At 46.2% G+C, this 27637-nt stretch overlaps 1 protein-coding gene across 1 annotated transcript; it reads right to left on the reverse strand.

Moving 5' to 3' along the window:
• Window positions 1-6587: 6587 nt before the first annotated feature.
• UPK1B (uroplakin 1B) lies at window positions 6588-18621 on the reverse strand. Its single transcript, XM_010312084.2, has 8 exons — window positions 18393-18621; window positions 13161-13248; window positions 12416-12616; window positions 10802-10876; window positions 9827-9949; window positions 9348-9527; window positions 8549-8632; window positions 6588-7922 (listed from the first exon to the last, which is right to left on the reverse strand). Exons 2-8 carry the CDS (start codon window positions 13227-13229, stop codon window positions 7872-7874), a joined length of 783 nt encoding a protein of 260 aa, XP_010310386.1. The 5' UTR covers window positions 13230-13248; window positions 18393-18621; the 3' UTR covers window positions 6588-7871.
• Window positions 18622-27637: the final 9016 nt, after the last annotated feature.

Genomic DNA, 27637 nt, shown 5'->3' on the forward strand with positions numbered 1-27637 from the left:
AGATGGCCCCAGTCTCAGTCACGATATGGTATCACCAGCATGTGTCGCTTGTGGACTTTTACCAATGGGAGACAAGTGACTCAATTTCACTTATTCTTCCCGTGTAGTCAGGGATTTTGTGCATCTTCTGTTAAGTGTAGCTCAGAGTGAAATGGTTGGGCTGGCAAAGATGAGAATCCCCTGATGGAAAGGAGGGACGTGGACAATGTTAGCTCATGTGGGAGCTGCCTTACTGGTGGGAGAGTAAACAGAAATGAAGATTGTATTTCACCTTATAAACCACATTCCTCTGGGCTGTCCATCCCATGCTGTGACTTCAGACAGACTGAAGCATGTCTTTTTTCACCTTTAGAGCTTCAGAGGAATTTAGGTCTGTATTAGAGAGCATACATAAAGCCTTGCAACATTTTCCCTCATCCAGAGTCCAAATGGTGCAATCGAAGTCTTTTTTTCTTTCTTTATGAATTCTGAAATGCCTGTAGTGGTGAATATTGTGTTAAATTTATATATATATATATAAATAAAAGAACATTCTATATAAATATATTAAAAAGGAAATGTAATTAAAATGAAGGAATTGCCTAAATAGAATCCTGCACATCTGTGAAACTTGGGCTGGTGCATGGAACTGTTTTCTGCTGCAACTCTTGTAGCACGGAGTGTGTGAGATCAGCTGGCTTTTTGCCCACAGAGGAGAAGCTAATTAGTTCTGTCTAATCACTGATGGGCAGAAGGCCTGAATCTGCCTTCCTGAGCCGGATCTTGTCCTGGGAGAGGGGGGACAAGATCAGGGGAGACCACAGTGCAAGCACTGATACAGCTTTCCGCCACGAGCTTTTCCCCAGTCCTTGAAAATGCAAACAATCTGCTGGAGCATATATTACCTTTCAGGCACGCCCAGGTTTTGCAGTTGTCCCTTTTGCTTCTCTCAATCTCTAGGGGTGGGGAAGAAGCTGTAGCTGATCCCTGTTTGGTTTAGCTTTTGCTTGCTCCTAACTGATGTAAAGGCTTGGTGATAACTAATTCTGCTCCAAGCAAGGAATGGAAGGCTTGCCGCTGAGTTCAAATGGAGATGGAGCAGGACTTTAACAGCCCTGGAAAGGAAGGATGTCAGGAGGCAAGAGCTTCCTGAGGGCTCCATGCAGCAGCCCAGACCTTAGATCTTGTTCTTGCAGGCACTGGTCCCCTTTATTTGCTGCCAGGTCAAGGGAAGGGCTGGAAGTCAGACACTGTGAAAAGGACTGTCCCCATCCCACTGGCCCTGGTCTGTGATTATTTCTCTTGCTAGCTCTGATGGATTGTATTTTTGTTAAGCTTTGTTCTCTGTGTGGACTTGCCTGCCTTTGTGCCTTATTGCTTTAAAAAAAGAAAGAAAAACAACAGCCACAAAAGAAAGATGTTTTGCCAGGTCTCAGCCATGAGATTAAACTGGAGTTTTTATAAAAACAGACCTGTGCCTTAGTGATGTTTTGGAACATTTTCTTTTTCCTGGATTTGGTTTATGAATGCAGTGCAAATGTATTTGTTTTCCTCTGACATGGAGTTTGAGCCCTTCTTTTGTTGTGTGAGTAGCCGGGGCACTAAGTTGTGTTTGTCTGGGTTTTGACTGTGGGGATGAAGGTTAAGGTCTGATCACACACTTTTCTGATTGGAGGTTATGAGGGCTGCAGCTGCTCTGCAGCTCTGAAAATGAAGTGAGAGCTTGGAGACTTCTGTAGAATTACCATTATCTGAAATGCTTTAAATTTTCAAAGGGTAAAATTAATCTTTTTTTTCTTACAATTTCCACTTCTACCAGGTTGAAGTTTCAGTAATGCACAGCCACGTCCTCCCATTTGGCACATCTCCTGCAGAAGTCTGCCTTGCCTGTGATAATGTAGAGCAATGCAGAGTAGAGTACAGAAATAATTTGGGATCCCAGTGCTTGTAGAGGGGAAGCCAAGCTGGAACAGAGAAGTTACTATGAAGCCTCTGGTGTATCGTGTGTGCACTTCTGTTGATTTGTAAAGGACAAGCAAGAACCTAAAAAATATTATGAATTAAGTTTCCTGGTTATCTGGATTTTTGCAGTGCTCTCATTGGTCCTATCTCTGAGCTGTAGCATGGAAGTGAATATTATTAGTATCTGTCTGTTATTCTACCCTGGGGAATTAAAAAAAAAAAAAAGAAAAAAAAGAGAGGGGTTCTTGGGGTTGTAGCCTCAGTGGGCATACCTGCAGTTCAGCCTGCTCTTTGTTCTCCCTAAAAACCAGAAGAATCATTAAGTTAAATGAGATAGATAGATACTTTTTTTCCCCCCTACTCAGCAGCTGAATTCAGGGCTTGACTCCCTTTCCTACCTCCTTCATGACTTCAATTTCCCTTTAGGAAAATGCCTGGGTTGTGCTTCCTGCTTACCATGGCAACTGGCACACAAAGTGAGAGAGAAAACCATGTTTGCTGAACTCTGGAATTGTTGTTAGCCATAGCCAATTATTAGTGCTGTACAAGAAACAGTATTTTTGTATTCTTTGTGCCACAGAGTCTAGCAATGACTTGGCCGTAAGACAAGAGGAGAATCTCAAACTGCCCCCCAGCATTCCCATGGTTATGAAAATCAAGCGAAAGGCACACTGCAGACCTAGTCATGCTCCGCTCAGCACCGTGCCCTAAATCAGGGTGCTTCAACACATGGAAGTGCTCGAACACAATTCCATTTGCCTGCTTTCCCATCACCACGCGTTTGAAAGTCTGACTCAGGGCAATCATCTGTGTAGGTTGTATTGGAAGCAAGAGCTATAACATCTTGGATACTTTCAGCTAAGCCAAAATCAGGATTAAGCAAGTTCCCAAACTGGCTATTAACCAGGAAAAAATCTAAGCCAACGCCAAAGAACGTTTGATACCGGTGTCTCATGCATCCTCCTTGCGACACAGGAGTTCAGCAGCTATGGGCAACAGGACATCTAGCTGGTATCCCACTGGATGGAGCTGAAGGTCAACTGGCAGCAAAGTGAAGGCAGGCAGTGCAGGGAAGGAAATTTAGCCCAGTGAAGAAGACTTAGGCCAAGCTGGCACAAGGCACCAACAACAGCAAAAAGAACAGGATCATAATGGCCAAGATAGAGAAAGGCAGTGAGATCTCCGAATTCGTTTTCCATCTGAGCAGAATAAACTTTTCAAAGGACATGTCTCACCACAAGGGTAAATGAACAGACTTGGGCAAGTCTTGATGCCCCCAAAAGTTAGATACAGTATGAGTGCTAAAACAAGAATGTTTGGTTCATGCCATAATAAAAAAGGGTGGCTAGTTTCTCATGTCTTATTTGCAAACTGCAGTGCGAAATTAACTAAGTTTTGCAAATCTAGAAAATTTATAGGAATTATGTTGTGCGCTTTGGGTCCAGATCCATCCTAAAACTGGACCTGTGTTCTCCCATAGCGCATCTGCTATAGGGAGCACATATCTCTCTATCATTTAAATCCCTTATCTGAAAAGACCAGGAAATATTTGAATTCAGTGAAAGGAAATGACTTCAAAGAAAACTTCGTAGCTGCTTAAGAATGAACCACAAGGAACAGGAACATGGGAACAACCAGAGCTGGAGAAAGGAGAATAACACACATGATGATTATTAAACAGGGAAAGTTTCGAGATAAGTAAAATCCAAAAAGGAAAAAGAACAAACCCACAAAACCCAAACACAAAAAAAACCTAGCCATAAGATAGAGTTGAAGCAGTCTGAGAAATATCAGGTAACTTCTTCTTTCCCTCCTCCTTCATAAGAGTCAGAAAGAAGTTTAGATCAGAAAAAATAGGTGTTCACAAACTGCTTTATTAACTTTTTTTTTTTAATTTTTGTATTGTGAGATAATTCGCTTTAAACACCAAGGGTCAGACAGTGCAGGCAGAAGAGAGATTTAAAAAGACTAGGTTGGTTATTTGCAGAGATCATTTGAAGTGGCTTGTCTTTACCTTCTCCAGCCCCTGTGCCAGCCAAAGTACCCTGCTAAAGGTGAGCATTGCTTTGGAAAAAATAGAGAGAGGGAAGATTTTCAGCCCTGCGTTCACTCACAGTCAATAACAGCCATGGGTAGCCAGAGCAGCTCACTGCTCATCCCTTAGCGCTCTTGCAGAGTTATCTCAACTAGTGAACGTGAAGAATAGCAGATGACCTTGCCTGTGCTGGAATTTCACCTTGCGTGCAAGCTAACGCAGTCAGAAACACCCTCACCTTTTTTTTCCTGTTGAGGATAAACCTTCAGCAGTCATCCTCAAGTCCTCACACAGTTGGATCTCCTAAAGATAGATGCCTGAAATTACAGGGAGAGTCCTTGCAGGAGGTTCCCAGCATACCACACGTTGCAGAGGCTTTCCCCAGTTGCCAAAGAGGGTAGGGCTGCCAAGGGGTGGGAGAAGGAGACTTCATTTATGAGCTAGTTTTAGGTCATTCTTGGTCCCAATAAACATTTGCTTGGCACGAGTCCCTGTCATAAAGAATGTGAAAAATTAAGACGCCAGGGCAGTGAGCAGGATGGGGAATAAATCGTGTGAGTCAGAGGATAGCAAACGCCACCGACAGCCTGGTGCTGGTTTTTGCAGTGAGGTGGGTAGCCAGATGCAAGCACGGCACGTAGTGGGCATTGCATGTCATAGAAGAACCAGCAAGGTGAAGAGAAATCAGGACTGACAGAGTCTGTGCAAAGAGATCTCATGCAGAAGAAGAAGTGAGGGGAAAGGAGGAAGGGGTAGGAAAGCCTGTTGCAAAAATGGGGGCAAGGCACAAAACACGCAAAGGCAGCCCCACATTGCCCCATTGCCTGAAGGAACAGAGACCTTCAGTACTGCCAGCCACAAACATTCAACAACGTGAAAGACGCCAGGTTATGTTTGTGTGTGTACGGGAGGGGAACAGCTGAGGGTGTGGGATTCTTGTTGGCTTGGAGGCCACGCTGCTCTGTCAGGTATGAACAGAAGAAGTTACTCAACAAGACCCTGATTTCTCAGAGCTGGGAATATTACAAAAAATTAAAAATAAAAAAATACAGTTGGTAACTCTGTGGGAGAATTGAAACATACTTTTTTTTTTTTACTAGGAGAGAACTAGGAATATTCACACCTACAGAGAAGAAATACTCAGAGCAAATCTGCAAACAAACCACACAGCTTCCACCTGGACAATTTTTTTCTTCATCCTGTCTTAGTTTAGCAGTTTTCATGCATCTGTGCATATTGCCTGCTCTGAAGACCACATACATTACATCCATACCTTCAGGCAGCAATCGAAACAGCTGAGAATGACCAGGATTTCTTTACAAGCCTCAGCCAACATGTGAACCCGTTCACCACCATTCTTGTCATGGACTCCATCCCTTCCTCACCCTCCCCTGGCATCCCAGGTAGGAAACTTGCAGAGATGGGAATCAGCCTTCAGAAGCTGAAAAACCAGAAAAAGCTGTGCAGGATTTTTCATGAGCCTGCTTAACATCATTCTGCCATCAGTCCAGTCCTCTTCTTCCTCCTTCGTTCAGGCGGACAAAGCTGGGTTTTTCTGGTTGCATTGTGGCATGCTTGGCACTTCTGCATAGATCCACCATTGCCCAGATCATTTGTTCATCACAGCTTTTATTTTTGCAAAACATAAATCATAATGTGCCACGTGAGGCAAGGGCTCAGGAAGCAGAAGGCAAACTAGAAGAACCCAAACTTAATTGGCTTAAACTGCCATTTATGCAATAGGTCAATGGTATCATTTGCAACTGGTTGGAGCAGTTAATACTGCAATAGTCCATTCAAAGTAGTCTCAGTTCCTCTTCTGCAAAATCCTGCAGCATTTTCTCTATATTGAGTGCAATGCACCACATTTAGATGTAGCAGGAAGGAAGAGACCTCTGGGTCTGAAACAAAAGACCAGAGGAGAAAATAATATTTGAAATTACCTGCTTCTGTGGTCATAAAGTTTCCTACAGGCCATATTTCCAGCCACATCTGCATGCAGAAGGCCTTGCTAGAAAGTCACATAGCCAGTTGTTTCACCCATTTGCAGAGCTGCCTGAGTTTCAGAAATAACTTGAGCAAGAGACCTTTATGCAGGTGTGCAGCTATCCACGAAGGCTGCCATCGCTGAGGAGTTACTGGAGGGGTTTGGCCAAGCAAGGACAGAGGCTGTGTGCCTGCACTGTCCCTCCTCTCCCATTTCTCTCCTCTCTGCTGTTGCAGGTGGCAGGGATCTGCAGTTCACGGTAAGCAGTGCAGAACCAAGTCTTTGCTATTGCTGCCTAACTTAGGCAGACACCGATTCTCTTTAGGTTTCTTTGGATTTAGGTATTATTGTAGCTTTCAGCAACATACGCACATGCGTGCACACACACACGAATAATTAAAAACCAAACCCAGACCACTTCCATACACAGTCCCCATGGTCTGTCCATGTCCTCGAGTTTCACAAAAAAGTTTTCACAAAAAAGAGTTTCACTGTGCTTTGTACTCTGGTCTTCAGGATGGGGTTACAGGACTTTAAAACTTGCCTTTGCGCTCCCCAGGTGTCCCAGACACAGACCTTTAGCATTTCCCCTTCCCAAATACACAATCTTGAACAAGAAAAAAGTTTCACTTCCACTTCTTTTTAATTAGTATTTTGGTGAATATACAAAAAAAAAAAAAAAAAGAATCAAGGCAGCTGGCAAGTGTCAGGAGCTGAACCAGTACACCTTAGGAAGAGGCTTTACTTTACAACGCTCTATACAGGAGCATATTTCGCAAGACACATGTAAATACTGAAGTGTTCACTAGGACAGACACGGGATCAGCCAAAGTAAACAGCCTCTATTGAACTGAATGAGAACTCAACTGCTGATGCAAGGACTGGATTTGGTTCAGTTGGTGCCTTGCTTGCATTTTTCACAAGAGTTACTTGTTGGCATTATTTGTCTTTTGTTCTACCTGATCCAGGGATGTGGAAGGGGAAGTACACAGGGGATGTGACCGTATACATGAAGGTAGCTGCAGCAAGAAGCACGGTAACCTGGGGGCATGGGACAGCCGCTTTCGCAAAGCCAACTACAGCACAGGACCCCTCATATTCTGCAAAAATTCTAGCCCATAGATGTGTGAAATTTAGTGTGAAGTACATAACAGGTTTTTTGAAGGAGTCGCTTGTTAGCAAGTGGAGCTTTTCCTGGACTGTCACTTCTGAAGGTAGGAGCACATGCAGTAGTTTCATCAGTGACAGGAGGTAGGCTTGAATGCAGGCAGCATATTGCTGAGGAGTGAGCTAGCCTTTTATTGGGCTTGACTAGCACCAGACTTTTCATCTGTGACACGTCTTTACTGCTGACACACTTAAACTCTTAGAGAATCTGCCTTATTCTAAGGCAAGGGGTGACAGAGACCAGGAACAGAAGTTGAACAATAAAATATATTAGAGAGGTCTGCAGTCTTCTCCCTTGCAGCATCTGTCTTTATTGGTCACAGTAGGTTACAGTTTTGCTCACATAAACCTTGCTGGAGCCTTTAGCATTATGATTTTACATTCAACCTAGTTTTAGAGAGACATTTTTTCTGGAGCAAGTGTATATGGACATTTTCCTTTCTGATATCATCACAGAACAAATCAGATCACTTTTTATCTTATGCTCCAAGGATTTCTTTCACAGTAAAGGAAGGATTGTGCCTCAGCCATGAGGCATTAAGGCTGCAGAACAAGGGGCAAAGAAGGGAGAAGATTCTTTCCTGGCGTCATCAGGTCTGTGTGTCAAGTTTTTGGAGGGGCAAAAGTATATATGGGAGAGGTAGTGGGAAAACTTCAAATCCTCCATGGCAGAATGGAGCAGGAGATGAATGAATGGAGTTTCACACGGTGCTTCAGGACAGCGCTGAGGACACTGGGCCTTCAGTATTCAATTCTGCTCCAGTAGAACATGGTACCAAGGAGGACGCAGAACTGAAACGACAAGACTACTAAGTTTGTCTGCTCCCCATTTCCTTCTCTCTACCTCTCCCCCAGCCCCACTTAGTCATACTGGTAGGAGAGAGCAACAGAAATTCTGGATAAGCAAAGTCTGCTCAGGCAGAGGAAGCTTAAAGCTGTGCAGCTTTATCTGCACAGAATCTTCACAGTGAAGAAGGAAGATACGTGCAACCATAACTATTGGACTGGATCACTCAGCTTGCTGGGTATTATCTGTCATGAAGCTGCTGAACCCTGAGTACTTAAAATACTCATACAAAGTCTTCGAACTAGAAATTGAATTATCTGTCATGATTACTGTTTAGATGATCCAATACCCTTCACAAAAAAGTATCTGCAAGCTGTATTTGCTATGTTGTATTGCTGAGATGGCAGCAGGCCACAGCAGGCTGGAAAGCCATCCAGCTCCTCACCTGGGGAAGCCAGAATGGAGGGGAACTCGTAAATGTAGCCTAGGCTACAGGCAGATTGGTGATGAATGAATAACTATAATCCACACACATTTTAAATGCCTCAGTCTTGTCATCCACCTCCACCCAACTGGGTGTGGAATAGCAAGAAAAGAGAAGAGGAAATAAAGCCAAATATTAAGTACTCACAGTCCAGCAGAGGATGGCAAAACCAAACCAGGCAACACCCCAGGCATGTGTGTTCATTGGCCCAGAAATAGCATCATAACAACCCTGTAAGACAACCAGCTTTGAGCTTGTACCTCAAGGCAACAAGCTTATCCACCTCTGAGAGAGACTGCGGTGGCATGCTCTTCTCCTATTGCAATTTGGGTGGCTCACAGGGTCTCAGGAAGACAAATCAGAGCTACACTGTTGTAGACCCATCTCAGACACTTCAAGGACAACTTCCTGTGCCATCCACTTGCCAAGTATACATATATAACAAAACACAGCCAACACAGAGTTGTTCCAGAATCAAGAAGCTGCAGGCAAATTTGGAAGCTTGAACGCTTTCTAGAAATGCTTGCTAGTGCTGAAGTTGATGCTCATGACCCAGCAATCTCTTTGAATAGGACAAAGAGGGTCTACTGAAAAGTTCTAGCTTGAAGAGAAGAATGCTGACTTGCTCACTCATATTGTATGCACTCATCTTTTGGCTAAGTTTGATTTAGCTCCTGTCCATCTACATGTCGGAGATGTCACTTCTTACTGGTGGCATTGGGAGAATTTTCTTAATGGTTGTCTGTCCATCAGGAAAGCCTGTATTACAACCTATCATGTGTTCAGCAATATGGCCAGGACCCTACAGACACTGCTTCTCCTCCAGAAAGCTTTTAAACACCTGCAGCTTACAGTGGAGGAGGAAGGCTGTTCACTGTTTACTTCCCTTCCAGCAAGGCACTTTTGACCCACATATGTTAACTGGAAGAAGCGGAGATGATCTTACGTTGCTGTTATAGTAGCCAGGAACTCCAAGCTTGCAGCCGTCGAGGTTGACGGGAGACCCTTGGGCATCCATGACACAGCAATTGCGCGGCCAAGGGAAGTCGGCATCGTTGTGCGTGGCGCGGAAGGCAGACGTGTACTCCTGCCAGTCAGAGGGGCCTTTCACCCCACAGCACTGGTTCTGTGGGGCGAGAGAAGGGAACGGTCTTTATGGGCCCGGGTCACAGCCCTGCACACCACTGGACCCTGCACATGGCTGGTTAGGCATTAACCACAGATTTATGGGAGAGATTTTTGACGTGCCTGCATTTGACAGTCTGCCATCTGATAAATGAGCAAAACAGAGAGTGTGGCAGGACATTCTCTAAGGTTCAAGGCAGATGCCATCCTCTTTATTACCGAGCAGCCCCAAGTAGGACTTGAAATTCCTGGGCTGCAGAGCATTTAGTAATTAGTGAGAGCTTTCAGTGTTATTATTACCTGAAGCATGAGTTTATTCCATGTCTTTGTGACCCCTTCAGTCATCCATTTGTCATTGTTATTTTCTGTCTCTGACTTCTGATATCTCTCCAGCATTTGCTTCAGGAAGAGATTCGGAGTGAGCTACAGACAAAAAAAAAACACAAAGAAGAATGCAGGAACTATGTAAATAAGCGGCCATGTAAAGCAAATATAGGGTTATTTGGGGTGGGTTGGTTTGCTCATTTTAGTGTCCTGCTGGAAAACAAGAATGCTGCTTCTCCCCCAGTTTTACACACAGGAGAATAAAGAGCAGGATTTGAGGAGCAGGAACAGCAAAGACATATCTTGAGCACAACTCTTAAGCAGGGTGTACCAGATGTCAGGTCACAGGAGATGTGCTATGGCTTACATTTGATATGTTGCTTGGAACTAAAGCACCACAAGTCATTTCCCTCCCTACCAGTATCTCCAATAACCCACGTAATCTCATGTAATCTTTTCTTCACTAGTAACACTGCCTGAGGCACTGCTGAAGATTTGTTTTCTGCATGTATGGTAGATTAATCAGTGTGCAGCTGAAAGATTAAACACTGTATTGTTGATTCTGGGGATGTGGAAGGGGAAGTACACAGGGGATGTGACCATATACATGAAGGTAGCTGCAGCAAGAAGCATGGTAACCTAGGGGTGTGGGACAGCCACTTTTGCAAAGCTAACTACTACTATTATTTCCTTAACTACAAGATTGTAAACATTTTAAAATGTTAAAAATAACAAAAATATGTTAAAAAGAACAAAGTTATTTCCTTGATTAGAATAATGACATTGGAGACTTTCCTTGTGGGGGTCTTATTCTAATTCAGCAGTAGTCCATTGAGTTTACACTGTACCACCACAGGCCATTTACTACACTGAACAGGACCACCATGTGCCCTAGAACTGCCACATTTCCCAGCACAGTTGCAAGAATGCATGAGGAAAGGAATTACTCACGAAGTCTTGGTGAGTTGCTGCCGTGATGCAAGAAGCCATTTCAAATGCATAAGTGATCAGCATCAGAATAATATACTGTGGGAGACAGACAGCAGAGTTAGCTCTTGGAGATATAGTTAAGCATTTTTTTTCAAGATTAAGCCTGAAACCCTGCTCAAGGCAAAGGAGGCCAGGCTATCCCAGTCTCCTCAACCCTCTCCATGCCCCTGAACATTTATGTAGCCCTTTTCCGTGCTTGTTTCAGCTTGCTATCTGCTTTTTTGAAGGTGTATGACTGGAATTGTTCTCCATCTCACAGACAAGATTTCATCAGAACCTCACGGCATTAATACCACCCTGCCTCTATGGAAAATACTTTGCCTGATATGTCCTAGAGAAACATTTGCCCTTTTCTTTGTTGCATCTCATTGGCAACTTATGCTTGTGCCATGTCTCCTCCTTCCACTTCCACTTGCCAGGTATAAGCTTTTCCGCAAGAAGCTGTTCACTTCTAGCAGGAGAGCTTGTACTTTGGGGAAACAGAAGGTGAAATTTAGGATGTTGTTCAGATCCTCCTGATTTTGCACCGTCTGATTTCCTCAGCACTCCTACTTTGTGAGCAAAGATCCTTCATGAAAACATGCTGAATACCATCCCTCATTGTCTGTTTCACTGTTTCTCTTCCCTTCTCAGCACAATCCCTTTAACCTTTCCCATATTCCCTTCGGAGTTCTTGTGTCTCTACTTCTCCTCTCACATTTTATGTTCTTCTCAGATTCAATGCATTTGTTTCCTTCTTACCCCAGCTTCTGCCCCTTGTACCCTCTCTTATCTCCTATACCACAGCCTTGGGTTTCAGCCAAGACACCAAAATTCAGAGTTAGGGGAATTCTCTTCCCTCAGCCCTTTGCTGACAAATTCCCTGGCACAAGAGCTCGGATCTCTAGGTGTCTCTTCTTTAAAACAGACACCCTGCCATCCCACATTAATCCAAGAGTTTTTGGCTCTACCCTTCGTTAATGCAAGCACCAATTAAGTTTCGCAACTGCCAACCTAAAGGGCTAAGTAAGAAATTGTACAGAGATTTGTTCACATCTTAACATTGTCCTTGGCTTATCCAAAGCTCTCTGTCCCCACCCCTGTAATTTCTGCCTGCCTGCTGATGTCTAATGCTCTCAATTGCACCCATATTTGGTTTACTAACATATACTAATGCCTTGTACAGCAGTCATTACTTATCAGCTCCTAAACTGAATGGTATATGACAGCTGAAAGGCAGCAAGGGGTGGGGAGAAACAAGGATCTAACCCACAAACAAGCTACATCTGATTGCACAGGTGCTTCTGCATTGCTTCAGGGCAAGGTGAAGGGTGAAGCCAGTCAGCTTAAACCTCCATTGTAACTATCAACATTAATTCCCTCAACCTGGTTCTGGAGCTTCTTGTGCATGTGTCCTCACAGGACTCGCTTTGTGGGACACCACAGCCATGATCAAGCAGAACCTTTGGCTCCTTATCACTCATAAAAGCTGTCTTCGCTCAGTGGGGGATTACCAAGGTGAGCAGGGAAACTAAGGTGGCTTTTTTTTCTTTTTCAGTTTGGCAGCAATAGGTAGGCAAACTTTGCTACACTTACCACCAGCAGCAAGGTCCTGCTGGACTTAATGACTCCAATGATACCAAGTATAGACAGAGCAAAGAGTGCAAAACCAACAAAGATGCCGATCCAGGCAGCAGCATAGATGTCATCGTTTTCTGTGGCTTCCAGAAGAGGGTAGAGACCATGGGGATCAGACACAAAGAAGATGCACTCTGCTGTCAGGGCAATGCCGCACATCTGAGAAGCGCAAGTTCAGGAAATCCATTAGATCAAGCTTCCCCAAAGAAAAAGCAGACACAGAAAAAGATGGAGACTGCTTTCCTTTCATTCAACTTCCTGCCAAACAGGAGCTATTCAACTCTTCCTCTGCCCAACTCTACAATCTCTTGTATTGTGCCTTCACGGAAGAGCTGCAAGCAAAGCTCATCCAGCCTAGGCCTGAGAGATCAGGCCTAGGACTTGAGGATGCTAAGAAAGAATTAACAGAACCTTTCCCGTCACTATATAGAGATGTGGCTGGAAACATGTTGATCAGCAGTAAGGGCTGTTCTGCTAGAACTCATGTTGCTCTTGTGGATCAGCCCCTGCTGTTCCTTACTGTCCCCTCCGCACCCAACTGATCAGCTAGCACAACTCTCCTTTACCCCTCCTCTCACACTTTACTGGTCTACTTATGTGTGGACTTTACAAGTGAAGAGGGATTTCATGGCTGGGAACTGCTGTTTTAAGAAGTGTCATACTGGAAGAAAACCTCCACCCGTACTTGTCCCATGTCACTTACCCCAATGACCACATTTCCAAAGACTAATAGACCCTGCAAGATGCGTACACCATCGTTACTTTTTGCCATCTTCAATTTTTCATGCAACCTGTGAAAAAACAAAGACAGTCTTCAGTTAGACCAGTACAATACGCTTCACTCAGACATAGAAATTATCCTGGAGAAGGATAGGCAGAACCTGTCAGCTTGTCTGTACACCTTCCACCCCTTGCTTCATAGTAGTTTCAGAAGAGAAACTTCCCCAGGTGTGACCTGGTAAGTCAAACTCTCCCTGATACTTAAGCTACAGAAGATTGGGACTGCTCTGGGGGCAGCCAGTGTCTTTGGCTCCCTTTTGGGTAGGGTTTTCATCATCACAACAGCAGCACCCCTGCAAACCTCAGCTCATGGTGTTGCACTTCTGCCTGGCTAGAAACACCAGCTACACCCAGATGGGGGACGAGTTCAGTGCCCTCACCTTGCTCGTCTTCCAAAGGAGCCAGTTTTACCACAGGGTATGCTACCCACCCTGCTGGCTGTTTCATTTTGACCAGCACTACCACGGGACCAAACTGGTAACCACGGTGCTTTAGCTGTATCCTACACAGGTACCTACGGCACATGGCTTTGGCAGCACCTTGCTAAGGGTAGCCCCATCTCACACCCATGCTGGGAAATGGAGCTGGGCCCCCTGTTCCCGCTCAGGTGTGAGGGAGGGAGGGAGAAGCTCAGGCTGCAGCTGGCTGACAGGAGCCAGGCCAACTAGCATTCCCACCAATTTCCTGAGAGCGCTATATCCTGCAGGCTGGGGCCGGGCGCCCCACGTTGAATTCATCTCCTTCCAGAGAGAGCGGCATAAAGGCACTAGTCAGAGGTGTGAGACCTCTTGGAGAAACAAGCCCAGATGCCGGTGCCAACAAAGCCCTTCTTTCAAAGGGACGGAGCGCGTGTGTGTGGAGAGGGGGAGGGGAAAAGCCCCAACCCCAAGACAGCTGCATTTGCTGAGTGGTTAAGAAACTAGAAGTTGTGAAAGAAAGGCTGAAGTGGGCCCAACTTGAGCAGACAACAGGAAAAGCAGCTTGAACAATCCCTTTTCTGCCAGAGTACCAGCACTAGTTCCTTCTCTTGCTGGGATTACTGACTCTGGGATTCTTCAAAGAAGCTGTTGGAAAATAAGAGCAGACACAGCTGTCAATGAAGGGGAGTTTCTTGAGGAACAGGTCATCGTGGGATGTCTCTAACAATGCCACCTTCAGCCTCCTCAGCAGCTGCCCTTTTAGGGTAGGCAGGACTTCTAACAGTGACAGAGGGAAAACCAGAATTTCCTACCACCCTGTCTGCAGTAGCTTGAGGGTTAGGCATGGAGAGATCTCCAGTGCTCTCACCATTATACCAGCAGCAGAGCACATACGTATTTTCGCATGATAGCCCGAGTGGGGATGGCCATTATTTCCAAGGTAAGAGTCCTCTGGTCCTCTACTCATCTGAAAGCTGTAGAGACCACTGCCTGGCTCATGAATTTTCGTGCTGCAAATGCCAGAGATTTTAGAAAAGCCTTTAATTATTGCCAGCTAAGAGACATCACAAGTCAGAGAGCAGTCAAAAAACAAGGAAAGGTCCTCTGCTCAATTGCAGGCACATGAACTCTGACTACTACACGTAAAAGCAGGTCTGCTACAGTTGCCATGTAGGTAGTAGAGTTGAGTGTGCCATGTGGCTAGCACGACAGATCACACCAAGTGTGATTAATAAGGTCACAACCCTTTCCTTAATATCACAAGAACCTCTTCCTCCCTCCCTTTCTCTCCTATAGACCCCCTGCAGTGTCTCACTCACACCTTGTATGTGGGTTGTCCACCCAGCCCATGTGCTTGCCTTCCCACAAGCTTGCTTTCTTCTCCTCCCTGGCAGGCAGGACTTGGCTCGCTCTTGCCTCGCCTTGGGCAGGTATTACTGCAGGCATGCCAGCCCAAGAAAGCAACCCTCTTCTCTTCGGGCAAGCCCATCTCCTAGCCTACTGTAGCTGGGAGGGAAGCTGGACATGGTCACCACCACATGGATATCAGCTGGAGAGTGGCAAGCTTCCTAGGCAACCTAAGGCTCGCCAGTACCTTACCTAAGACCAATGGAATTCCAGGGCAGGGGGAATTAGAGAGACTGGGAACAGGAAAAGGGAAAGAAGAGCCTTTACTGTAGACCTAAACATGAATATTGTAATGATGTTGCCATATTAGTATGAAATTCTCCCTCTGCCTCCAAGTGATCAGCACCAAAGGAGTCAGTTTCTCGGTGTTCACTTCATTCCCCTGTGCCACTTGTAGCAACCCCTCATCTGGCCCCTTCTCTGTCGTAGAGGGTCTAGTATTAGCATCATGAATGAGATGCTGGGGAGGTGCTGCAAGGCCGTAACAACACCTGGGCAGGTGGAGAGCTGACCCTCCAACATGCCCCAGAGGAGAAGCTGCGGGAGATCTGGGGCTTTCCATCTACTGCCTGCTCCTCATGCCTCAGAGGTAAGCTGTGTTAAGCAAGAGCAACTTGCACAGCACTTGACACAGGTGCATGACTACAGAGGCATGAGGCAAACCTTGGCCGGCTTGCCTGAGGCAAGCTGCATGCAGGTATGACTCACAGCCACCCATGGGGTGTGACACTGGCAGTCAGTCCTCCTCCCAGACCCCAGAAAGACAGGCGCCAGCAGCTCCTGCCTATGGACACAAATCAGTTTGGAGGTAGAGGAGCCTTCTTTGCAGGCTAGTTAAGGTTAGTTTTATGACCTATACAGAGTTTCCTGGGGCTTCAGGTAAACCCCTGAGGAAATCGGAGCTTCAGCAGCAACGGTTATCCAAAATCTCCACACAAGAAGGTGGCCAGGTCCTAGGATTTCAGCCTTAAACTTGCATAGACCTGGTGTTCCTTAGCACATTCTGGGCACCTTGCAATTTAGCCATGACCATCTAGGTCCCATGTATTCAATTATCACTACCACAGACTTTGCTCCATGCTCCAAGAAGCTTTGGAAAGGTGTCTCTTGCTCCCATTGTACCACAAAAACCTACATCCTTCCTGAAGCACATCCTTCTTCCTCTTCTTTATGCCCTGGTCACAACCCAGACTGCAATTTCTCCCCTCTCCTCTCCCCTCACTCCAGCAAAACACTCCTGACACTCATGGGAGTCCAGCTGAGCCTGCCAGAGCCCAGCAGCAGTAGTAGCCCTGCCTCCCCCTGTTCCTCCACAAGTTGCAGACAGATCTGTTATTGCCATGTCCTTGGAGCTTTCTTGACCTCCCTTCCCTTTCTGTACTCACAGTAGCTCTGTGAGACCTGCAGCACAGCTCTGGGAACCGAAAAAGAAGCTCCTTTCTGCAGAGGCTGGCTTCTGCCCTTGTATTTTAGGTAACAGCCCCATACAGGCTTTCAAAGGAAGCCCTGCTTGGAGCAGTTCCTGGATTCAAGGAGGATTCAGTCTCTGTTGTGCATCCTTCCCGCACATTGGCCTGGTTGATCTTTTGAAGTTTCTACACCCTCTTTCTATAGATTGGGACAGGATTTCAGTGGCCTTACAGATGAATGCCCTCTGCTTAGCCTAGTCCTACTCCATCTCTAGCCAAAAAAGCCAATGGGTAAGAATTGGTTTGGCATTGCCCCACGCAGAAGCGGGTCACATTTTGATTGCCTTGTGTTTTGTGCCAGTTGTCAAGATGGAGTCAGGGCACTGTGACCAAGGGATGCCCAGAAACATCCCTGTGAGCATCATTTGTTTCTACACTCTGCTCTTGGAGGTCTCTCGGTGTGGTAGTGGGATTTACAGAGGCTTCACCTCACCTCTTGCTACCCTGCTTTGCTTCAGCATCTCTGTGCAGGGTGTTGCATTCTCATCCCCTGGCATAAGGAGGCAGAGATAAGGGACACATTTGTTTTATTACTTGCGGGCTCTGCATGCCTTGGCTGAAGGGCTCTGCGCTGCTTGAGCGCAACTAAACAAACCCAGCCATTCAACGGCAGAAACCTGGTCCTTGCCCGTACCCCCCTCTGGTGCAGAAACCCGAGCACCACACCTCCTGCCCCTCGTGCTCACCTGGTCCTGGCTGGAGAGCATGTCTCTACAGGCAGGAGCGAGATGCCTGGGCTGGGGCTGGGGAGCTGACGGAGGGAAGCCAGCGGGGTGGAACCGCTGCTGGAGGTGCTGTGCCGGTGCTGTGGGAAGCCTCCAGAGACCTGCCCAGACCCTGACCTGCTGTAGGCTCTGATGCATTGAGGCTTGAGGGGCCAGACAGCAATAAACCTACTTTTTTTTTTTTTTTAATTTGCTTTAGCAGAAAATTTAGGGACTTAAAAAGAAGGTAATTTCCGAGCACTTGGGACATCTTTGGAATTATACAGGTTTTAAGAGGATGCAATTAATTATGTTATTGATGAATTGCTTGGATAAATGCTTTACAAGGGTCAATTCATCATTCATTTACTTATTTTAAAGAAAACACCTCCAGCGTGCACAAAACCACACAGTCCTCCTGCCCCGCTGGACTTTCCCCGTCGCCCCACCTGCCCCGAAAGGCAGCCGCCTCTGACAGGGAACAGCTTGTGCGCCGGGACTCAACCACGCTCAGGAAAGGAAGAGCCAGCCAGTTATTTTGTGCTACCAAAGGAGAAAAAATAAAGCAAAAAACAAAGCTCAAGCTCAAGCAGGGGTCAGAGACTAATTAAATTTCCTTTCGAGAGAGATTGCTATGAAATGAAGCCTGCGTGAACAGTGGAATGGCTGGTAAATCATCATCAAGCATAATTACCTCGGAAATAGAGCTGGGAGGTAGGTTTTTCCTCTCTCCCTCATTGGTTTAGCACAGCCAAAACAAGAGTTGTTGGGTTTGGTTTTTTTTTTGCCTTTCCTATTTTCACAAGTGAGGAGGAATTACAGGATTCATCTTTCTCTGTAACAATTTTTTTTTTTTATGCTCAAATATATTTGCAACAGATTTAATTTTTCCATTCCCTCCTCCCCAGTCTTTAGGAGAAAAATATGAAACAAATTAAAACAGCCATAGAGAAGACACAGCCTGAGGTAAGAAAAATTAAATATTTAATAATCTTCTGCAGTTAACCTTATGCAGGTACCAGACTCCCATATACTAAACACAGCCCAGAGACTAAAAGAAAAAAATTGAACATAAAAGCTTCCTTTTCTCCTAACAGACACTTATTGCTCACATGCCCCATTAAGAGTAAGACGATGACCAAAGCAAGGCACTCACCCTTCTCTTCTTGTGATGCTTCCCAGCAGAAATCCTGACCCACCTGCAAAGCCAAAAAAGCCCCTTTCTCCCACCTCCGCTGGGCTTTAAAGAGCCCAGGTTGCTGGAGGAAAGTGCTGTGTGATTGGTAGGGTGCCCATCACATGAGGAAAACTTTTTTTCTAGCCAAACCTGTTCCCCAGTCCTCCTGGGACTGGAGGGTGTCTCTGCGATTCTTAGATCGTATCGGAATGTCGTTGTGCCGAAAACACAAAGCTTTAAAGAATTTCTATTATTATACTCTCGAAAGGGTGGATGAATGACTCACTCATACGAGAAACTTGAACTTTAAAGAGGGTGGGCAAGTTCGAAGGACGTAAATACAAATATTAGGATTGCTGGACTGCTGTTTGAACACAGGAATAAGAAAAATGTACTGACCAGAAAAAGAGAGTAAATGAATTTTAATGTTTTCATTTAATTACGTTGCATGGGGAAAATCCAGTGGTTTGGGTTGGATCCTTTTTCATTTTATTTAGCTTGCGATTTTTTTTTTGGAAACAGAAGTGTAGGTATTGGCTACTCTGCAAGACACTGTGGATAACATGAAAAGAGGACAGACTATTGCATTTCCTTGGGCCTCCTGGATTTTTAACACATTCAGTCTCATTAAGACTAAGCAAAGTCAAGCAGAGATGTATATATTAATTGGCCTGTGATGAACTGAGAGGGGCTGAGGAGCGCAACAGAAAAGGAATGTCTCTCACTTTTGTATCCCTCACCCATTCCAGTACAAGTCTGCCAAAAGTCATGATTCCTGTTACTGGAGCCTTGAGTAAGTCTCTGGCAAAAGCGCAGGTGCTTGTGCTTGGTGTTCTGCATCTGCTGGTGCAAAATCCACCCAAATGAATAATGGGCTTGGGAAGGGTGAAGGGACCGTCATGTTTTTAGAGCTTTTCACAAGTCAAAAGCAAACATCAAAAGAATATATATGTATCTCCCTGTTAGCCATCCTTGCAAATATCTTGTGGGAAATTAGTGAGAACTGCAATAGCTCTAATATTTTATGGATCCCTTTGGTACTTGGAGACAACTGAAGAGAGATTCAGGTCTCCCATGAGATCCCCATGAGATTTCACCCTGAGAAAAGGACAGTGCTTTTGGCATTTCCAGGTCCATGAGGTATCATAGTGATAAGCAAAAGAAGACCTAGCCATTGCAGCCAGCCTGATCTAGTAGACAGGGACAAGAAATTTGTCACTTGGGTGCTCAAGAGTAGGGATGCAGATTTGTCTAGACCTAAATAACCCTTACCTACTTGCCCATTATTTGTGCTCCCTACAGCATCAGAAGTCCATCTGGGTGCGGTCACCGCCCCATCTTTCGGCAGTGCTGGTGGGACCATGCATTTCACACTGACTGGTGCGCTGGGGTCTAGGAAGGCAGGCTCCCAATCATCGCTGGTGGACATTGACAGCAGCCAGTGGGGGGATAAACAACGCATGTCCTGAGTGTCACAGCCTGGTAAGACATGGGGCAGTGGTTAGCCACAAGCCCTACCATGGGAGGAGAGAAAAGGCAGCAAGCATGGAAATGCTAATTTGGAAAAAGAAGATGAGCAAAGAGGAGAGAGGGAGGGGAAGCTGTTAGTGAAGTCCATGATCTTGCACTGAAAGCAGCTGTTGGGAGAGAGCCCTGGTGCAGCTGAGCTCTTGCTGCTCCATAGCCCAGTCCAGGAAGCTGCAAAAGGGTGTTAGCATGAGTCATCGCTGGGGCTGGACGAGTGGTAAAACCAGGGAGGGTGGTGTCCAGTCCTGAACTGCCATCACCGTTTGGCTGCTAACAGCTTGCTGTTTACCTGGGTAAGACTATCTTCTGGTAATATCCAGAGATAAATTTGGTACTGGGAAAGAGAGAGTTGGGTTGGGTTTTTTGTTTGCACTTTTTTTTTTGTGTGCGTTATTAAGGGCAGACTATGAGTTTGCGTGAATTTGTGTGCAGAGGGTCAGAGACCTTGCCCGAGCAAGGGAGTGCAGTGGGGCTGACAAGCCATGCGGTGGGAAGGCCAGGTGTCACCATGGGTACTTCCAGTGGGATGCTACAGCTGCTTTAGCCTCCCCTGCAGGTCCGCATCCATGCTGGGATACTTTTGATGGGAATGTGCCAGCATTTCAATATAGCCAGACGTTTGTGCAAGTGCTGGCACTCATGAATGCTAGAGACTCACAAGTGCACACACCTCCTCACAGAGCCATGCGTATGCACACATGTATATGTACACGTACAAATCCATACATGCGTGTGCTTTCCTTGTGTGTATCCAGACATAGGTCCACATATGAGCAAACCTATGTTGTGTCTGTGTTAAAGGCAAAGTGATGGCTTGGGAGTGAAGACACGCTGCAATTTGGGGTCTCATCTGGAGACACAGTCAGATGCTGAGGCCACAGCCTGGCCCATTTTCAGATGAAGGTGGAAAATGAAATTTCTCTGGAGATCTATCACTTGCTCTATGGGTGACAGGGCAATGTGAGGACATGCCTGTCACTAAGTGTGCCATGGCTTTTCAAAAATTGGCATGGGAGGGATGCTGGAGGATGCCCAAAGAGATAAAGAGCTGCTGAAAAGGGCTGATTAGATGCTGTAGGTAATTCCAATGGGCTGGCCTTGCTCCTAACCTTTGAGGATACTCTTTCTCATCCCTGCATCCTCTGAATTTCCTTTATTCATAGTATGGAAATAGTGATTTAAGACAGAGAGTGTGAGAGGGAGAGAGCATACATGGAGGTTATGGCCAAAGCAACAGTGTCTCAGGAGTCATTTTTGTGACCACCTCATTCCAGCATCATGAAGGAACCACTACCATCTGTGAACAGGAGGCTCCTAACTGCATTCGCAACGTTGCACGGGAAGATCAGATCTCATGGTTAAGGGAGAGAACTCAGGAAATCACACATCCCTAGCAGTGTGGCTGCAGTGTTGGCCGAGCCCGTGCACAGGTTCAGCTTGACACACACCGTCTGTTTGTCCCAGGGAGGGCAACTTTTTTGATGATCATCCCTCCAGCACGCGGCAGCAGTGCGCGGCAGCGCTGATGGGAGTGAAGCCGAGCATCCCTGCTGCAGCACGCTGCAAAGGCACTACCCATGAGCGGAGGGGCTGCTGCCTTTTCCGGCAGAGTCCCCACCTCACCAGCTGGGTCAGCAATGTCCCCCTGAGGGCACTGCTGCCAGCAGCCCCAGTCCCAATTACTGCCACCCGGTTTTGCCCCTGCATTCCCAGGAGGGCTGCGAACAGCTGCTTCCCGGTCCGCAGTTCAACCTTCCTTCCCTTGGTCAGATTTCGGGCTTGAGGCTCGCGCCTGCTGCCCAAGGCCTCCACGTGCCATGGCCGGGAGCCAGCTCCTCCCCGGAGGAGAAGGGAATTCCTCACGGCTGTCTCCTCTCCCGTTTCGGTGCATCCAGACGGGGGGCGAGGATGCGGGTAGTGGGGGACAGATGTCCGCTGCGCCCCTCGGGTTTGCAGCTGGCCTGGCCTCTCGCCAGCCTTGCCTCCTGCCTCCCCAGCCGGGTCATGGCTTTTGCTACAGCTGCCCCCCCCAACCCGCCCCCTCTTTCTGCAATGTTTTTGTCCATTTTTGCCACTTCTATACCTCTCAACCTCAGAAGAGAGGGATAACTACGGGGTGCGGAGAATAAATAAGTGAACACCACCTAGGCAGATCAGGAGAGAGCAGCTCTGTGCCTGAAATTGTTTACCAAACAGTGCTGAGTGTAGGGAGACAAATGGCATACCGTTAGCAACAACCATGGGCTAATTATAGTGGGTTAGGATAAACCACCCGGTCACCAGGCTAGCCACTCCAGCTAAGCCTGCAAACATATAGACTGAAAAGCAGAACTGTATGTATATATTTAGTATAATGTGGAATGCAGTAAGTAACTTCTTTCTAAAACCTCAGATACCTTGGTGAAAAGCGGTACAGAAAAACCAGATACAGGCATCTTTGTGACGCTGGTGATCCTGGTATTTTTGCATTTGGCAATGCATAATCCACCCATGAATATGGCATTACACTCTTCATTCCTAAGAACAGTGCTATAAAGCACACTCTCAAGGATTGGGGTTTCTTAATATTTTGGGGAAGGAGAGGGATACACCTTATTTTTCTAATTTTGTAGGGTAGTTTTATTCATGGGCTTATAACCATGGCTGTATTTTGGTGGTGTTAAGACTTGCAATTTGGGGTGTTTACATAAAGCCCAAGCTACTGGAATCACATGACTGCATCAAAATCTGTACTTTCAGCCTTTCAGAAGAGACTGTTTCTTCTCCTTCTAACAAGGGAGCAAGCAGAAAGGACAAACAGCTTGGCGGAAGCTGCTCTGTCTGGTAAAGAACTGCATTCAGGCAGGGAACTGCTTCCCCAGGGAGTTTTGGGCTAGTGCTCATAGTGAAATTTGCACATGTGGGTAAAGGCAGTAACAAATTAAATCTCGGTACCCCACTGCTAACAATTAGGCCAGCTGCTGTGGCTCCCTTACTCAGTGGTCTCAACCCAAAAGCTTAGAGAAGCAGAGGATGTTTATAAAGGCTAATATCTATTGGCTGCTACTGATGTTCATAAAGGAGCCCCTCAGGGTGCCTTCTTGTACACGTTGAGAGAGATTTGGGCTCTAAATCTCCCCCTAAGGATGCCTCTCTTCCTCTGCTGACTATGAAGGAAACTCATAGGAGAGCCTCATCACAGGCCTGAGGCTAGTTTCTGCAAAGAAAAACCCAGACCAAAATATCTGCATCTTAGAGCAACTGATCTCACCTAGGTCTTTCAGCAAGCTACAGGTCACATTTTGTACACGCAGAGGCCAGAAGATAAAACAAGCATGGAGGAGCCTGGTGGAGCCCTGAGGTCCAGCCCTGCCCTGGTTCCCCTCCCACTGGCAGGAGTTTCTCCTGGCAGGGAAGGGGATCCAAGCCCTGCAAGAATGGCGCTCCCCAGCCAACACCCTTGATGGCTGGGCTAGTTTTGGCTGGGATAGAGTTAATGTTTTTCATAGTAGGTAGCACAGGGCTATGGTTTGGATTTGTGCTGAGGGCACAGGGATGTTCTTGTTACTGCTGAGCAGTGCTTACACAGAGCCAAGGCCTTTGCTGCTTCTCACACCACCCCACCAGCAAGGAGGCTGGGGGTGCACAAGGAGGTGGGGGGGACACAGCCAGGACAGCTGACCCCAACTGACCAAAGGGACATTCCACACCATATGATGTCCTACTGGGGGAAGAAGAAGGAGGGGGGAATGTTCGGAGTGATGGCATTTGTCTTCCTAAGTAACGGTTGGGTGTGATGGAGCCTGATTTCCTGGGGATGGCTGAACACCTGCCTGCCCATGGGAAGCAGTGAATGAATTCCTTGTCTTGCTTTGCTTGTGTGCATGGCTTTTGCTTTGCTTTACCTGTTAAACTGTCTTTATCTCAACCCATGAGTTTTCTCACTTTCGCTCTTCCGATTCTCTCCCCCATCCCACTGGGGGGGGGGGGGGCGGTGTGTGTGAGCATGCGGCTGCATGGTGTTTAGCTGCTGGGTGGGGTTAAACCACAACAATGGCATAAAAGGGTCAGTAAATGGGACGTGGCTTTCTCGTGAATCTCATCTTCAGATAAGGGCAGGCCAGTTCACTCTGAAGAGGAGCCTGACCACAGGGAGGCTAGAAATTTCACTGTGCCTGGGCAAAGGATTCCCTGGGATCTTGTGAAATACATAGCAGGAGAAAAGACTTTTGAGAAAACAGCAATTTTCTGCTTTTGTTTTAGATAGCTCTTTTAACAGGCTGACAATGTCCAGGGAAGGTCTGCTAGAAAGTGTCTCCTTGTTGCTCTTGGTTGTGAATTCAAGGGCTTTCTGGCCTCTGAAAGACTGCATACGTCAATGTTGATATATCTGTTAGGATGTGCTCCCAGCTCCTGAATGGTCCTGGCACTGTGGTGGGCCTCTGGTGCTGGTGGTTCAGTTGAATTTTATCTAACAGACTGGGAACAAGCTGTTCTGTCTGGACCCAGTGGCTGCATTGCTCTTGCTGATGGCTAAAAAACCTCTCGTCTAAAATGCTATGTGTCAGTCATGACCCACAACATGGTAGAAAGGTCTAGTTTGGGGACCTTTACTGCTTGCTTGCAAGCAGCCAAAGAAATTTGTTCACATGGATTGTTCCAGCTCATTATTGAAGGGTGTTTGGGGATACCTCATTCCTCCCAAACCCATCCTGCTTGCCTCTTCTGCATTAGCTGGGAGGCTGTAACGGGCTGGCAGCGGAGCACTGCCATCTACATACGGTTGCCTGTCACTATCCAGCTTCCAGCACGCTTGCTGCAAGCCAAGTGCTGCAAGCATATGTCTGATTTATCTCAGCATCTCCACCATCCACCTTGCCAGGGGGCTGCAGCACCCAAGAGAAAGAGGGAGGACAGTCACGTTCAAGCTGCATCACAAGAGTCTCAGCAGCAGTAGAAAAGGGGAATAGCAGAGGGGTGTTGGCTGGTTGCGGTGCTTAGGAGCAGTGGGATGGAAATAAATAGCATGCATGCCTGAGGCGAGTTTATAGCACTCCTGGGGTGACAGCCTCTGCCTTGGCAAGGGTGTGGTTGATGTCTCACATCGACTCATTGTTTTGACAGAACTGCAGGCACTGTCCAATATTCTTCCACTGAAAGTCTCTTTTAAAGTTTCAGTAACTAACTGGAAACTTCCCTGACAAGTCTGTGAGACTCGGACCCTGTCTTGTGCCTGGGGTTTGACCCAGTCAGTCCTGTACACAGCTGTACCTGGGTTTTAGTTTCAGGTGGGCGATGGATGGAGCTGTGCTTTGGGCCATCTAGCCCTTTTACATGGATCTTTTCTCCTCTACCTGTAGCTAGTCCACGGCTGGACGTCAATTCTTGAGTTAGTCTCCCTGCCTCTTAATTGCCTTCAGCGAAGGCTCAGCTGGTCTGTGCTGCCCTCTCATGGACACAGACAGGAAAGGTTAAGTTTCACCCTTCGTTTTCTTCAAGATGCTTCTTAACCTACTGTGTTTTTAAACACAGGATTTCTGAAAAGCCAGGAATGTTTATGAACAACTTCTAAGAGGTTTCTGAAAGGTAACTATGAAAAGTAGTTCTACCTACAGTTGTGCTGGACCCTACCGAGCTCTTGCCTTTCTAAAGAGCTTTGCTTTTCATTTGGAAACATTTAGACGTCTAATAGAGCAAAAAGTAGGGAGCTGTTGCTCCCAGCAACAGGCTGAGCTTCTCCCATATGCACTCCTATCTGCCATGTCAAATGTATATCAGCGTCATGGCATCATACTATGGTCAAGGAGTGTCTCAAGAAAGCTCTGCTATGCTACCAAGGATTCAAACAACAGGGCCAAAAGCTGGGTTCTTCAGCGGGCAGTACTTGCTTTCAGTACTGTGGGGTTTCGGCAAACTGGCAACACTGTCCTTGTCTGAATCTCCTTGCAAAGAGGCAGGATATTAGGCTAGACCCAAGGGGATGTGTAAACAATAGCGGGATAGAGCAAGCATTGCTCTGCTCTTCAAAGGGACTCCTGTGGTGTTTAAGCAACTTTGAGTCACTGTTCAAAAACTTTGACTGTCTGACCACTTGCCAAATATTATTTAATATAATTGCATAATATAATTGCATTTAATATAGCCTTCTCCTTAATATCTACTCATCTGTCCAAATATCAAAAGCTCCTCAAGGTGGGAACTGTTTTTCTTCAAGGGCTGGTATGATGTGCATTTTCCCCATTAACAAACAATTGTGCTATTCCACATCTTTATTCACCTCTGTTTCCTGTTTTATACTAGAAGATACGCTGAGGGATGGGAAGGATGAAGGACAGAGGTCACCTCTTGTTCTTACAAACTTCCTAATCCTAATACAGATCCTGCCTCCTAGTTTGTAAGTAGGATTTTTAAGTGTTGGGCCAGGTGATTCCAAGAAAAACATTTGCCTTAAAGGCTTCTAAGTTTATAGTGAAGTTTTCACAACCAGTGTAAACTGAGCGTTGCACTCCCTTAGCTACATTGCCTACCTTTTTTCTCTGCGAACTGTACTAGATAGCTGCACACCTTCATAAATCCGGCTCTGTGTAGCCCCCTGTGTAGTCTAATGAGTGACAATGAACAGGAGGCTAATTTTGGTCTCAACAACACAAAAAAGGAAGCAAGTCCATCTCATAGTTTGTTTCTTCCCTGGTATGATTTCACTGCAGTTTATGAAAAAACACTAGCAGTTTCTCCTATTTTCTGCACTGGAAGATAGAAAGTTTACCCCAGATTCCTGGATGAATATGCCACGAGGATGGCTTTCCTAGTGCCTAAAGGCAGCAAGGTCTGTGACAAAGGAGAGTGAGGTCTTCCCACCTGTAAGAGTTGCATGGGGAATGGAGATATAGATAGCCTTCAGAGAAGGAAGAGCTACTCCATTCATTCATAGTGGGCACTTCTAATACAGACCAACTACCACAGTGACTGCAGTCAGTTTCCAGCCTTGAATTATGTGTAGAGAAATCTCTTGGGATTGCTTTGCCTAACTTCAGCTGTTCTGCAATGACATTCCAGCCCGCCACCTTTCCCCAGGAGATGACAAGTGACTGTTCATCCAACCCGTGTCACCTCAACAACTCAAAGTTTCATTTGCGTATGTTGAAGCACGGCTGTGAACTTTTGGTGATACTGCTACATCAATGTTGTCCATGAAGGCAGTCCTAAAAAAGGAATGCAGCCGTGGATACTGATGCCTGACCTTAGAGGAATGTTGCTTCTTTTTCTTCGGCATTTCATCTGGCTGAAAGAGTGGTCAAGAGAAGCTTTCCCCTGAATACAACCTGAAGGCATGTCAGACAGGGTTTGACCAATTTGACCTGGTATATTCCCTTTCTAAGGACTCCCACATTCTCTCATCTTCAGAGCTCTCCCTTGAGCTTAGCTCTTTGTCGGCCTTTACCTAGAGGTTAATTTCTTTCATTTCAGACATGCAAGCCCTGAATAGTTGCTGCTGCCTACTTCAAGTTTCACATGATTGTGAAACTTTGAAATCAATGGCATTAAACTAGCTTAAAATTGGTGTTATGTAGCAATGATTCATATCCAGTGAGTCACAATGAAATGTCTCATGCTATAAGTAGCTGGCCATTGAAGAGCTATACTGCCGGTGCCCTCCGCCTAACTACGAAAGCAGAGCAGAGTCTGTGTTAACTTTTAAAAAGATCTTTAATCAGTAG

Source organism: Balearica regulorum, chromosome 1, assembly GCF_011004875.1.
Source record: "Balearica regulorum gibbericeps isolate bBalReg1 chromosome 1, bBalReg1.pri, whole genome shotgun sequence".
In the NCBI taxonomy this organism is placed as follows: Eukaryota; Metazoa; Chordata; class Aves; order Gruiformes; family Gruidae; genus Balearica; species Balearica regulorum.